We start from the raw sequence: 15,293 nt of genomic DNA, 5'->3' as shown, positions 1-15,293 counted from the left end.
TTTCCGTTTCCAATCGTTTCAGCATACGTGATATGTTCCTTTTCAAAGCGTGTAATTCTTTGGAGGTAGGGAGATTGGCCACTTTACTCTCGAGATCGCTCAACGAACTTTTGATGTCGCTCGAATCGGATAGTGCCGTCACCGCCGTTTTCAATTTTTCCAAATCTTCGCTCGAAGGCACGCTCGTTCGTAACGATTCCAAGTCACCCTGTATGTTGTCCAGTACGTGATGAAAATGAGTAAGATTGGATTCGACGTTCAAATTTTCCAAATATTGGATCTTCTGCTGAACTGTGCTTAACGTGTCCTGAATACTCGTCAACACACTTGCTTCAGCGTGAATATTTTTAATTTCTTCGTTGATCAACTCCAGAGACGCCTGAAGCGTAGCGATGGTGGTTTGAATGTGTTCGAAATCTTGATAAGCCTCCAGTTGAATTTTTATGTTCGCGACGCTTTTACCAATGACCTGCAGTTCGTCCGACGATGGTAGGTTCGTCATTGTATCTTCCAAAGTCTGCAACTTGGATTTGATTTCTTCCAACGTGCCGGTGAATTCTTCTTGTAATTTAGAAACAACGACCTGCAAGCGTTCTATATCAATATCATTCACGACGGTTTGAAGTTCAGAGAAATTCTTTTCTATTGCGGAAGTTCGCTCTTCGATTTCGAGTTTCAATTTTTCCAAATCTTCATTTTTCGATTGAAATTGCTGTAATTTGGCCAAATCATTTTGAAGCGAATCCATGCTCAACTGTATATTTTGAATGTTGTCGTAAGAAGGTACGTCGACATAATTTTTTATCAGTGTTTTCAGTTCGGAATCGATTTTCAGAATGGGATCGAGACATTGCGTTTGGAGCGTAGCGATCTCAGACTCTAAACTTTTGTTTAAGGTCTCCTGCAAAGCGATCAAATCAGTCCTCAACTTCTTAACACGAACGTCCAACATGAGAATCTCTTCTGCATGGTCTACACGCTTGGTGTTGCCGAAAATATCGTTAGGCATTTTTGGTTAACGGTTATTTATAATAGGATAGATGATTCGTAATTCTACGAAGAGAGGAATAAGTTTGTCGTAGTCTCCGAGGAGTTCCACGTAAAGATAATCTCCTGCAGACACATCGTACGACATGTTAGAAAGTATCTTGTCGTGCTTCATTCGAAAAATGTTCTTGCCGGTAGAAATTTTGATTTCGCCTGTGTTCTCCGGATTCACGGTGATTTGAAGTTTCCCGTCGATCGGAATTTCATAGAAATGTAAATTGTTATTAAAAACATAAAACATCTTGCCCACATCGTTATTTATTTCCGTCCATATACTATTAAGATGTACAATTAGTAGACCATTGAGTTTAGATAACACGGAAGGTAAGAGGTTATTGGAATTTGGTGATGCAGTGTCCATGTTGCTTTGTTTACGAAAACCAAAGAGATTCATTGTCCTTGTTAGTTATTTAACACATTGTGCTTTTTTGCTATTCTTCAAAAACAGACGGAGGAAAAGAATAAAAGAGGGAGCCCTCGGGCGATGAAAAGTTGCAACCTGTTATTATGTTGTTAAGCCCGCTCCAAACCGAGGCTCATTAAATTCAACTCTTATTTTTCATCGCCCGAGGGCTCCCCCCTTCATTCTTTTCCTCCGTCTGTTTTTGAAGAAGAATAGCAAAGACACAGCGGACTTCATGGCTATGAGGTTACGGTTAACACACGTCACATTTATCGCTTTTATTGTAGTGCCCCCACTCTCGCGTGTGGATTTGACAATCGAGAACACGTAACTTGTTGTCCGTTGCATCCAATGCTACTTTGGTTACGCGCGTCGTGTACAAATCATGCAATTTACTTGCAATGCGATGATCGGTGCTGAGTTGCCTTTTACCATGAAAAAGGCATTCTTTGTAGTCTTGCATGCTAAATTTGCTGGTACTTATTTTTCCCACCCCCTTCGCCTTCTTGATCTCTTTTTCTTCTGTAATCTTTACACAGTACATTTTGGCACGAAGCCCCGCAAATTCCCTGCTGTAATTACCAGCCGCTTCATCTTTGAACTTTCCAATCGTCATTTTGTTTTCTGTTGAATGCAAGTGATGGCCTGATGGTAAGTTGCTAAAATCAAACAGATGCTTCATCTTAGTCAGATCATGTTCGAGGCTTGGTGTTTGGATTAGAAAAATGAAGCTATCCGTATCAATGTAACATATTTGGATGTTATCTCCATAAAAAGGTTGAAACTGATCGTAGTACGATTGGTACATGTGCAATTTTGATAGTTCAAGGACGGTGGCACCTATGGCAATCGGTTTGTTGAGCATCACTTGCTTCTTGTTCCTCTCAACGAATACTAGATTCTCGTCGAAAATAGTGAAGTTTTTGAAGTAGGGTGACGCGACGATCTTCTCAAATTTCTTTTCGTCCGTGACCAACGTTGCGTCGATGTAATTACGCACGTTCTCCATCGTCTTGCCGTAGATGGCGTTATTGAACAGTTTGTACAGATCCTTGTCTGCAGGCGATGTCGATTGCGCTCTGAGGCGCGTGTTCTCGGCTATGTAGGGTTCGAGCCACTTGCTCTGTCGGAACTTCAATCCTCTATGAACTTTCTTCAACTGCAAGCCGTGACTTATGTAAAATTGGAGGAGTTGGTAGTGCAGAACGTAATTCCGCTTGTTCTCCATGCTTAGTATGAGTTTTGGCTCCGATCCTCCAGGTGGCTTCTCCTTGGTGGGGGCCAGGGCCAATCCGTGATGTTTCTCGTGAAGCGTTTCGGGATAATCGAGATCCACTTCCAAGAAACAACCCCATTCATTATCTTCCCTCCAGTTGAGAAAATCTTCGCAGGAGAGTTCCTCTTCGGTCATCCACGCGTAGTCGCTGATGGGAAGACACTGGGACATGGAGTGGCCGTACAGGTTGTTGACATCCCAGTAGACGATGTAGGTGTTAGGCTTCGATGCATCGTAACCAGGCGTATGAGGATTGTTTGCCTGAGCATGGCGTCGGGGACATTGGACGATGCCACCGCTTATCGCACTCTCCATGAAAGCATACTGTTCCTTCTCTGCAATAAGTCCCAGTTCCACGTTGGTGTATTTCATCATCGATTCCCAAGTCAATCCCGGCGTGGTGAAGAAATACACAGGATCCAACTTGTATATCGCGATGCATCTCTTACGAAACGATTCGAAAATGTCCATGAGGAGAGTCACGTCCAATTTGAGATAGAGATCGTGATAATCGCGAAAAGTTTGGCAATTGAATGCCGTCCATACACTACGAGCATGTTCGTAGTCCTCTTCGGAACAGACGTCCTCCGTGAGACAAGAATAAAATACCTCCCGGGGTGGAAGTTCCGTCTCGTCAAATTTCTCGAAATCGTTGACGTACTCGTAGGGGTAGACGCCCTTGCGGCGCAACAGATTCAAATTCTCATCTCTCCCCGAAAAACATTTTTGTTTGGTGGCCACAAGATCTTCGTCGCCAAGTTGAGCTGCAAGGCTTGCGAGGCTGGAGGACAGGAAATTGTACGAGTCCAGGATTCGCACTTCCACGCTTCCTCCTTCTTCGAGAGGGATCCACACTCTCACTGTAATATACTTCTCGCTCGTTCTCGGAATGATGCTGATTCGAGAAGTTATGTTGTGGAGCTCTTTGACGAAGAGATGTGTGTCGTACTTCTCCGTGTAGTGCAGAAACACGGCAACAAAATGCGACTCCTTAATTTTAAGATTGCACGAATTACAGATGGTGCTTAGAAATAATCCATTCTGGTGGTTATGGTGGACGACCTTGTAATTTTCGGGGGTGAAAGCCTGGTTACACTCCTCGCATCTTGTCGCCGCGTCATGTCTCTGTTGTTGTTCTGTTGTGAGAGCAGGTGGAGAAACGTAAGAGCCTTTCAGGCCGGGTGCAAGTTTTCTCGCGCATTCCGCTATCTTCTCAACAAAATGTTTTGCCGCATCGGGTCCGCAATACAAGATGACATCATTCAATTTTTCTCCGTAGATGGAGAAACTGCAAGGCTCGTGGTGAAAAATTTGGGTCGTGCTTGAGGTAGAGGGATCAGGGTTGCAAGACGTCATGGGAACTTGGAAGCTTTCAAAGTCAGCATAAAGGACGACGGGATGGTGGAGAAGAGCCTGGTGTTTCTGAAATTTCATCTTGGTTCCGGGTTCCGGCATGACATCTTCGGGTTCTGCATTCACAGAGCCAAAACACTTGTGCTGTTCTTTCATCTTCTTACCCCCGCGAAAAATTCTGAAGCATCGATCGCAAATTTCGATCTTATCGTGATCCTTGGTGATCTGTCTTCCTACTAATCGTGAGAAATTCCGAATTAAACTGTAACGCCCATCTACAAGCAAGAGTCGAATTACATTATTCTGGCTTCTAGCAGGTCTTAAGACACGAATATTGCCAGAATCGTCAACCCCAAAAACAGAAATATCGATATATTCTTTTTTTTCCTCTCTATAGTTTTTTAAAAATTGATTGATCTTATTCAGGGGCACAGGATAGGAAATTCCTCTCATCATATTCTCGTATCTTCCCTCGTATCCTCTGTAATTGGACAGGCGTTCGGGGTTAACATTATTAGCTGGGTGTAATGCGGCGATGACAGACCATAGGAAACTCTTCTGATTATTACTTTGTATGTTCAACACTGCATTTTGCTTTTTTTTTTGTTTTTTGTTTTTTTTGAGCGCTGCGTAATGGTTTGAAATTGCAGACTCGAAGTTCTAACATGTGGCTGCGACCGCAAAGACTCCATCCACTTCCTCTACCTTCAAACTCTTCTTGTTTTTGTGTCAGGTGATCAAATAGCCGTGTCACTATCTCGTCAAGATCCTCGTTATTGTCATCGTGTAAGGCTTCACACCCTACGTAAAAGCTAAAAGTACTTGACTCGGACGAGACAACTTTCTCATACAGCAGGGTCAAGACGAGATGAATTTTAATTGCAACATTGACGAGGCAATCACGTAATTTATCGACTACCAGGGATTTCACATTGTTGAGGAAGATGCTCGAGTCACACTTTTCATCGCTTCCAGATTTATATGTTATGATGCGTGCACTTTTATTCAAAGCACCGCCTTCATGCTCATCAATGCGAGGTTTCTTTGCCGGGGGGGCGTCATCATGTTTCGGTAGACGACATTTTTTCAAATGCCTAGCAATATTAGGTTTAGAAATCAACTTTCCACAGTTGCGACATGCCACTTTCCCGCAAAAACCGGAGGGACCTGGTTGCGGTTCCATTTTTTTCTCTCTGTTATTTATATATATACAGAGAAATTTTTTTGGGGGGGTTGTGGTAGTGGTAGTGGAAAGCGCACTGAAACAGAAGAAAAAAAAATTGAAAAAATGCTCGACATTTTTTTCCTTCCACATATATATTAGAGGCGAACAGTATGTATGTATGTATGTGTGTGTGCACTGTTGTAGGAGGTTAAAAATATGGGACATGTAAGTGTGTGTCAATTTTTTATGGCTCCTCTGAATATGTGTGTGTGTGTCAGACGCAAAACAAAAATATTAATATATCATGAAAATAAAAACTTACCTTTCAAGAGAGGTGGAGAGAGACTTCAAAATAAAAACTTGTAGCTCACTAAAACTTCCACGATGATATATATGTATACTGCCAGACAAACAATTAAGAATACTGAACTGTCACGATTGACGTTCACCCTTCAAGAGAGATAGAAAAACTTCAAAATAAAAACTTGTAGCTCACTAAAAACTTCCACGATGATATATATGTATACTGCCAGATAAACAAATTAAAAAATACTGAACTGCCACGATTGACGTTCACTATGATAATGATGTACAAAAGAAGAAACTAGTACGTTATATAGGAACTCCTCTTTTTTTTTTCTCCTTCTCTCCTCCCTACTCCACGCGACTCTCTTTGGTGAAAACACAATGAGGGCTATGGTCAATATCCTAGCAAATAAAACCCTTGTTAACTAATTCATTCATGCCATATTTTTTCAACAAAAGATTTTTGTGATGTGCACAATATCCTGTAGGGGACAAATAACAATAAACGGGACGTTGATAGTTCCACCCATGCATGTATTGTCGATTATTTCCCCTCGGCCTCTATTCCACGCCCCGTCAGGGTGTGGTGTGTGAAACAAACGATTCCCAGCACAAAACTCAAAAAGCGAAAGATGCTGCTGTGTTTGCTTCCGCCGCATCCGCTTCTGATTCTATTGTTATCCGGGATGTAATAGATTCTTTATTCAGAACCGTGGGAAAGCTGAAAAAAAAATAGAATCTCTTCGGGCGAAAGAGGATGTAAGGTGAATGGGTTCGGGGAGGGGTTGCTGTGGATAGTTTGGTCCGTGATGAAAATGTTACATTGAGCGACGAAACACAATTTCTCCACAGGGACAGGAAAAATTCTACCGAGCGTCGCTATCCACGCGAACATTAGAAATTGCCTGAATAGCTTGGGGGCTTGGCATAGGATTATCGATTTTCGTTTTAGAGAATAATCTATGTAAGATTCTAGCATCGAGAATAAACAACATTGATTAAATTTTTGTCAACATTCGCAGTACAAATCTAAACTCGTGATGATTTCGCCGTTACCACGCACCCCTGGCGAGGTTATAGGGGCCAGGCATCCTAAAAACAACAATTATTATTTTGTTTGTTTGTTTGTGTTACAATACATATGCGCGCGCGTGCGTGCGTGCGTGTGTATATGCCACATTCTTCCCCCGAGAGAGAGGTTTACGAAGGTCACGATATATATAAACATTTGGGTCCCGGACTTGGAAAATTACGATAAGGTGCACTCATCTTTCAAAAAATAAGAAGATGAGAAGATGAGAGGATGAGAGCGCGCGCGTGTGTATATGCCACATCGTTCCCCCAAGAGAGAGGTTTACGAAGATCACGATATATAAACATTTGGCCCCGTTGATTCTAGCACTCCAACTTCATCTCTAATGTTGACGACAATATTCTAAAGATAGAGAGAATGAGAGAATGAGAGAATGAGAGAATAAGAGAATAAGAGGATGAGAAGAGAGGTTTACGAAGATCACGATATATAAACATTTGGTCCCAAACTTGGAAAATTACGATAAAGTGCACTCATCCTTCAAAAAATAAGAGAATGAGAGAATGAGAAAATGAGAAAAAAGGTTTACGTAGGTCACGATATATAAACATTTGGTCCCAGACTTGGAAAATTACGATAAGATGCACTCATCTTTCAAAAAATAAGAAAATAAGAAAATAAAAAAATAAGAGGATAAGAGAAAGATGGGAGGATGAGAGGAGGATGAGAGGAAGATGAGAGAATAAAAAAAGAATGAGAAAGATGAGAAGGATGAGGGGATGAGAGCTCATCTTTCACTCATCACTGCCTTTTTGCCCCCGTGAAACATCGTCAGCGCAATAAATAAGGCGCGGAACGGGGAGAGAAAGTGAGTTTTTCAACTTTTTGTGGTCGTTTGGTCAAGAAATTAGAGTTGCAGTCAAAGGCATATTTTTTATCTACTCAAGGTAATTACATGTTTTCTTTCCTAAAAAAAAAGTTAGTTTTTTATGGGCGGGCCTTGTATTTTGCAACTTCTTCAAGGACGGGGTTCAGGTTTAGTATGGGTTCATTGTTTGAAGAACCTGGAAACTGTTTATTTTGCCTGTTGCAATTTATGTACGACCAGGAAAGTGATGGGTCACTTTGAATATTGCTTTCGACGTCAGACAAGTAGCTATTATGGACGGCCAATATGTATTTTTTGATTGCTTTTCTGAGATCCTTGAATCTGTTGGCATGGTGAACTGGGTTACCTACGTTTTGTTTCCATTTTTGTTGGTGGTGAGCCTTTGCTTTTATTTTTTAATTATATTGGCAGTAAACGAGCATGGATATTTAGGAGGGGTTAGGCATCTTAAGGGGATGCACACGTCAAAAGCTTCGTATATTATTTTGTAAAACATATCTGTCATTTCGTTTACGTTATCACATAGTTTTAGAACCAGTTTTTCAATGTTCAGTTAAGGTTCATGTTAGCACGTAACTTGAAGTTTGTGAAAATTTCGTTTTTTCAATGTACAATTAGCGCGTAACTGGAACTCTGTTGGCGATTATCTTTACTGCTGCTCCTTCTTGCAGTTACCAGCCTAACTGGAAGTTGCGAAGCAACATGGCTGCCTCATGCAGCTATCAAAGTTCCACACTCGCAACTTCACTGTCAGATTAAACAAGATATGATTCATAAAACTGTTAAATTGGTACAGAAGAAGACTTGTTTTGTTTGACAGAGCTTACCAATGTCCATGCAAATATGGAAATCAAGAAACATAGTTGTTAGAATTCGCTTGGCAAGGTTGTGTTGGAGAATTTGTGGCCAGGATATCCGGTCTAGCATGCAGGACAATCTCCAAACAGTAATTTGGTGCAGTGGTTAGCAGCACCACCTTTTGGAGTGTGTTGTGTTTTGTAATACGAGTTTGAGTCCTGGTCACTGATATTTTTTTCTTGTCAATTATTTATTATGTGTATGGCCTTGAATTTATGCTTTATTGTTGAATGATCTTCTCGGAGAAATATTACAGTAAATTTTAAAATTATTCTTACTTGTACCTTCATATTTTTAGAATTTGACCTACAAAGCATGCTCACTAACATGTTCTTTTTTTCCTCAACAATAATGCATAGAGAGGTACAAAGGATGCAGTCAAATGTACAATACTTACATATTAATAGTGTTTATATCAACAGACAGCTATTATTAATATTTCAACTTTCGAGTTCTATACGTTTCTTCTACAAGAAAGTATCTGCGCTGGCTCCTCATAAAAGCATTTCCTCCACGTGGAATTGACCTTTATTAGAAGAAAGCCAAATCTGTAGTGCTGGCTTTCATTAATTTATTTCGTAAGCAGACAGATTGGATACGCAGCCATTGTTCCAATTCTTTCCAATGCAATAACGTGCTTTCGAGCTCAGTGCGCTTGTAATTCTATATTTAAACACCAGGATGTGTGCCAGTCGACGTGGTTTGAAACTATACTAACAGATGGCGCACAGGTCGATTTTCTGTAATTTCCATGCTTCAGAATTGCCAACACACTGTTTTGGAGAACAAACTATGGTTTAGTTAACTGGCAGTAACTTTCACAATGAAAAACCCGGTGCTGGTTAAGACTGGCTATTATCTCCTACTGGCAGTTAGTTAACAGAAAGATTAACAGGACATTGAAAAACTGGCCCTTAGTGTATCTCAGTTAACGACTGATAGTTTGTTGTATAGTTTGTTAAAGACAGTTTTTTAAAAATTGTATGAGAGGTTGTTTGGTGGAAGGTTACTTTGTGTTCTTTTTGTGTGTTTTATTTCAATTGCGAGACAAGGATGGTGCTTATCCTCGAGCACGAGTGGCTGAGTTTCTCGTGTCAAGTACATGTCAAAAACATTAGTTAGTACAAGGTCGAGAGTTTTACCGTTACTATTTTGAATGTTATTAATCCTGCGAAACTGGTAGAAGCACATATGATTGTATAAGTCGCAACATACAGGAGAACTGTTAACGAGGTTGTATTCATTGCTTGTTATGCAAGGGATATTGAAATCCCCTATGAGGAGAATGTCATGTGCGGGTCTACAACACCTTTCAAGAAAATTATAAAATAAGTTGTAAGAATCGTCATTACAGCATGGAGTAAAGTAAACAATACAGATGTAAAAAGTAGGCAGTCCATGAATTACAATTTTCACAAGCAATGCGTCAACGTTAGGGTACTCATTAAATTTGCCTGTCAGCGTCGCTGCGTATTTGTTACAAATTGCCAGAAGAGCATCCCGCCCAGATTTTGCCCAAGTCAGTTGCATCCCTGTCTGATTGGAACAAGTTGTAGCAATCGTCAAAAAGTTCCACCCTTAGATGATTTTCATTGAGCCAAGTTTCTGTAATTCCTATGACAGTATAATTGTTAGGTAATATGTTATGAGAGAACATCTGCATTTTAGTACGCAACCCACGAACATTTTGGTACACTTTGTTAAATATTTTAGTCTCAGAACTTACGTGTTTATCTTTGTGGGAGTTGCCTCCGGGCTTACATTCTTCCTCCCTTGCTGTCACTGTTACCATGTCACTTGGGGGAGGGGTGGGGTGTGAGAAGGGGTGCGGATTTCCAACCTGCTTCCGAATTTCGACCACCATCTTCATCCTTCCATAGCAGCTGCAAGAACATTCCGATCCTAATCTGGATTAGGATTTAGTTTTACATATTTGACAAAGTATTTTAAATACTGAAAAGAAATACCTAAAGAAGCGAAGTGTACTTCGCAAAACATCGTCTGCAAGGAGTGTTATGACTATTATACGCACTCATGTAAGTTTTTTTTTTATGCTTTTTATATTGTGAATATATTTAGTGAGTAAACGCACATATTTACAAAATGAGCAACTTAATCTTCCAACTAGATTAATAAGTGTAGACAATTTACACTACATAAATTTATGACGAACAGTTTGTTTGAATTGTTGTTTTGAGTTCACTTTATGCACAGCAAGGCTAATTGGGACTGGATCTACAGTTTAAAGTGGATCCAAACCACTTTGACATGTGCCTCCATCGATTATTGAACCTGGGACCCCTTAATTAATGATGTTACCACTATGCCATCGGGGCAGTGGCAGCCGGTGGTCTGGCTCTATGGGTGTGCACTTCACCCTTGCATCCAGACGAAGTGTTATAAGTCCCCAGTCTCAAATATTCGCACCCGTTTTTGCATACATAATGATGCTAAATGTATTGGAAACCCAAGTTATGACCAAACCAGGGCATCCTCCTTGATTAGAGCCAAATCCCAAATGTGGCTATTTATTTGTTTGAGTTATTAGGTCCACTTTATGCACAGAAAAGCAAATAGAGATCACCTACAGTTTAAAGTGGGATCCGAACCACTATGTGCCTTCACTGCGTGCATGGCTATTTTTTTTTTTTAAAAAAAGATTTGATTGTTGTCAAGAATTAATTGATGTTACTGCTGAATAACCTTATAAGCATATTGAAAAATCATGTAGGAATTTAAGCTAAGATATTACTGTTATTTTTATGTCATTATGTAGGTATTAAATAAACACACTCACAATAAACATGCTCTTTAATAGCAACACTTAAAGAATTTTTAAAATAAGGCTATTATTTTTCGTCATCAAAACTGTAAATATATAACATGGCTGGCCATGATTTACATTGAAGCAAGGTGCAAAGTACAAGCACCAGGGTAAAAAAGAGGGTAATTGGTAATTCAGTTGCCTGCGACCCTTCTGAATGAGCCTGCATATCCCTGTCTATTATGGGAGACACCTTCTTACAGTATGTTACTAGGAGTCCACTTCACTATCTGACCATATATTAAAAAACAGTAAACACTGGTCTTGGACTTATTTGTGGAGCCATTCAACTCATACCAGTGGGGTTCTAGAGAAAACCTGGAAGGTAACTGTGGCAGAGCATGGTGCAGATCATGTCACCTTCACTAGGAACAAAATCGAAAGTATGTGCATCCACAACCGCTATGTGAATTCATAATATCGTAGGTTATATCCAACCTTCTCTACCACTGAAGGATGGCCTTTTTAAGGGCAGAGGGTGTGGTCGCACTCACAGTTGATATGCAAGACCTCTCCCAGTGTATACATTCTGAGGTGTTGTAGGATTTAGTTAAAAGGTAGATGACTGCTACCGAGAAGCAGTCATTGAAAGTGATATTATTACTGTTGATGTGGATATCTACAACAAAATTCAGGTTTTGGGTGGAGGAGTGTTTATTCTAATATTGAGAACTGTGGATTGTTTCCCCAAATAGAAGCCAACACAGATGTTGCAGGTGGAAAGAATGTGCATGAAGTCCGAAGTGTGGCAGGATTCTTTTTGAGTGGATAATAAAGTTGCCTGCGGGAATGTGAAACGGGAGAGTAGTAGAGGTGACAAGAATTTGACATGTACTGAAAAGGGTGTTGGTTGCAGGGTTATTGTGGACCAGAATAAGGATTACACACAAGGCTTCAAGCTTTGGCTACAGGCTGCTTTAGGTCCCCTGGGAGGAAGCGTAAAAACTTTGCTCCTGAGATTTTGGCTAGTGTATCGGACAGGTGGTCACTCGCCATTGTGAATGAATTGGGGAGCTACGAATGATTAGCGTAAACCTACAACATCTGGGAGTTCATCCTGCTGACCACATGTCACCTCGTAACTGGTTGGATGCATGTCCACCTCTGCTCAGCAATGGACAAGTGAGGCTGGCAATCGATACATAGGCTTGGCCCACAAGGGTTGTTACACCATGGGCTATGTTATGTTAAGGATAGTGTGTTAAGAAATATAATATTTTACACATTAGACCTGATACATACATATCTGAAGCTGTAGACCTCCACGAGAAATAACATACGATTTTCAGAAAAAGTTGTGTAAAATATCAATTGCATTCTGTATTTGACAAGTGTTTGTTATAAGAGCAGCCCGTGAGGCCGAAACACGCTTACTCAATAAAGGTGATTTTATTCTATTCTTATTAATTGCAGATGTAAAAATATTACTTTCTATTTTTAAAATAAGCATGTTATTACCATGCCATATGTAAGTAACACCTGACTGGTTTGCATAAGTAATCATTTATTGAAGTGAAAAATTAACTTTACCTCCAAACTTGACATCCTCCTTAGCTTCTCTTCTGCAGATAACAGGTATTCTTTGAAGAGGTTTTCCAGATTCATGACACATATCATGGAAGTCCAGGTAATTCTCTAACTTGTCTGTGCATGGGTAGCTTACAAACTTCAGCAAATGGACATCCTCTATAACCTGGCATGCAGAAAATTTAAGTCATAAGTAGGGTTGGAACATGAGTATTTCAAGCATGTCAAACTTCACTTTTCATATATAAATTGTGTTTCATATTTTGTATTTGTTAGAAATGTCATCTTTCTGTGTCAGGGAAGAGTTTCTATTGAGAATTTTGAAGTTTATACTATTGTGCATGTTAGTTAGGCTTGTCTGTGTTTAAGGTCGTAATTTCCTTAGTGGTTGGTATTATTTTATACATCCATCCATCAATACATACACACACACACACACACACACACACACAGGTAAGTAAGTACCTGGGGGCAACCCACGAGGTACAGAGCATGGTGTTATTCACACTGCATCACTCATGTGTGAGGCCCTACCTGTACACAGTCCAATATATCTCCACTGCATGCACATAGGATATATTTAGCTTCTATAAATGTTCAGTTATTTATTGCATTGTAGTGCTTAAAAGTAGGGATGGCCAAACGGATCCGGATCCATTCAGATCTGGATCTGGGTCTGAAAGTTTTGGATCTGGATCCGGGTCTGAAAGTTTCGGATCTGGATTCAGGTCTGAAAGTTTTGGATCTGGATCTGTATCCGAGAGTTCCGGATCTGAGAGTTCTGGATCCGGATCCTGGTCTCAAAGTTTCGGATCTGGATCTGGATCCAAAAGTTCCGGATCTGGATCCAGATCAGAAAATCTGGATCCTGGTCTCAAAGTTTCGGATCTGGATCCGGATCCGAAAGTTCCGGATCTGGATCAGAAAATCCGGATCCAGATCCGAGAGTTTCGTATCTCAATCCCATTATAATATTACCACACCTTAAAAGGTATTATGATCTTAGATTACAAAGAAATTTTTCATTAGTTAGTCCTACAAGATTTTTTTTCAAGTGTTGTTCCTAAAATACTTTGCTATGCATCGGCTAATACACTCGTGCACAAAAATAATCTTACTTGTTTAACATAAAATGTCAGAGGTGATTTTGTAAATGCCATTGAAACAAATATGTATTCATTCGAATGTATTGGAAATGAAAACACACATAAATTTGAGACATTCCATTCCAGGATGAAACCTTTAACACATATAACAAGATAGAAATGTTATACAAAAATTATACAATTGTTCTAAAGTTACAGTTTTAAAGATTAAAATAAAACATTATAATATATGCAGTGTTATATAATTACAAAGTGTAAGACTAACATGGGAGGTTATCTAAGTGTCCCCCTCTGATTTCTATGAAACTTGGCAGGTGTATAATGGGGCCCAAAGGAAGAAGTACGTGTTTTTTGTTTTTTTTTGTTTCAGCTAAAAAAACTGTTTTACAGGGCAAAACCCACTCAATTGTCAAGATGAGGACAAATTGAAGTGGGGATCTGACCCCTGTGTCCCCCTCCGATTTCCATGAAACTTGGCAGGGGTGTCTATAACGGGCCCAAATGAAGAAATACGTGTTTCTTGTTTCGGCTAAAAATCTGTTCTAGGGGGCAACCTCCCCTCAAATGTCAAGATGAGGGCAAATTGAAGTGGGGATCTGACCCCTGTGTTCCCCTCCGATTTCCATGAAACGTGGCAGGTGTATAGAGGGGCCAAAAAGAAGAAAAACGTGTTTTTTTTGTTTCGGCTAAAAAACTGTTTTAGGGGGCAAAACCCACCTCAAATGTCAAAAAGAGGACAAATTGAAGTGGGGATCTGACCCCTGTGTCACCCTCCGATTTCCATGAAACTTGGCAGGTGTGTCTAAAAACGGGCCCAAATGAAGAAATACGTGTTTCTTGTTTCGGCTAAAAATCTGTTCTAGGGGGCAACCTCCCCTCAAATGTCAAGATGAGGGCAAATTGAAGTGGGGATCTGACCCCTGTGTTCCCCTCCGATTTCCATGAAACGTGGCAGGTGTATAGAGGGGCCAAAAAGAAGAAAAACGTGTTTTTTTTGTTTCGGCTAAAAAAACTGTTTTAGGGGGCAAAACCCACCTCAAATGTCAAAAAGAGGACCAATTGACGTGTGGATCATCGGACCCCTGTGTCCCCCTTCAATTCCCATGAAATTTGACAGGTGTATAGAGCAGCCCTATGCCCAATGTTTCTTCCTATGCCATATTAACGTGGTTTCGGGGTCAGATCCCCACTTCAATTTCTCCTCATCTTGACATTTAAGGGGGGGGGGCTCTAAACACCTGCCAAGTTTCATGGAAATCGGAGGGGAAGACTTAGACCTCCCTTGTAAGTGTATTAATTAATTACAAATCGCGAACGCGCACACTATATATATACAGGGTGACTGGTAATTAGATGTATTCCCTGAAAGGGGTTAAAGTAGAGACAATTTGCAATAAATTTGACCATATGATACCCCGTCCGAAAATTAGTAGTTTTCGAGATAATCGAATTTCTATTGTTTTTTTTAAAAAATAACAATTTTCCACATAAAAAGATGAATTGAGA

The 15,293-nt window shown here is 40.2% G+C and overlaps 1 protein-coding gene across 6 annotated transcripts in view; it reads right to left on the bottom strand.

Annotated features, from left to right (window-relative positions):
- Window positions 1-15,293, bottom strand: part of LOC146004621 (uncharacterized) — a 113,675-nt gene that overhangs the window by 56,228 nt on the left and 42,154 nt on the right. For 3 of the 6 annotated variants that reach the window (XM_083143501.1, XM_083143503.1, XM_083143500.1), the window contains exons 2-3: window positions 12,685-12,847; window positions 10,057-10,232 (exon numbers count right to left, since the gene is read on the bottom strand). In XM_083143501.1, the coding sequence (XP_082999627.1) occupies window positions 10,057-10,232; window positions 12,685-12,766 (258 nt within the window). In that variant the 5' untranslated portion in view covers window positions 12,767-12,847. Of the gene's footprint in view, window positions 1-10,056; window positions 10,238-12,684; window positions 12,848-15,293 lie in introns of those variants that run through there. The other 3 variants (XM_083143505.1, XM_083143504.1, XM_083143506.1) reach the window with 3 other exon arrangements.

The sequence above is a fragment of the Lepisma saccharinum genome, chromosome 22 (genome assembly GCF_977018435.1).
Source record: "Lepisma saccharinum chromosome 22, izLepSacc3.1, whole genome shotgun sequence".
Lineage (NCBI taxonomy): Eukaryota > Metazoa > Arthropoda > Insecta > Zygentoma > Lepismatidae > Lepisma > Lepisma saccharinum.
The sequence above is the reverse complement of the archived record's forward strand: the minus strand, read 5'-3'. Positions and strand labels throughout refer to the sequence as shown.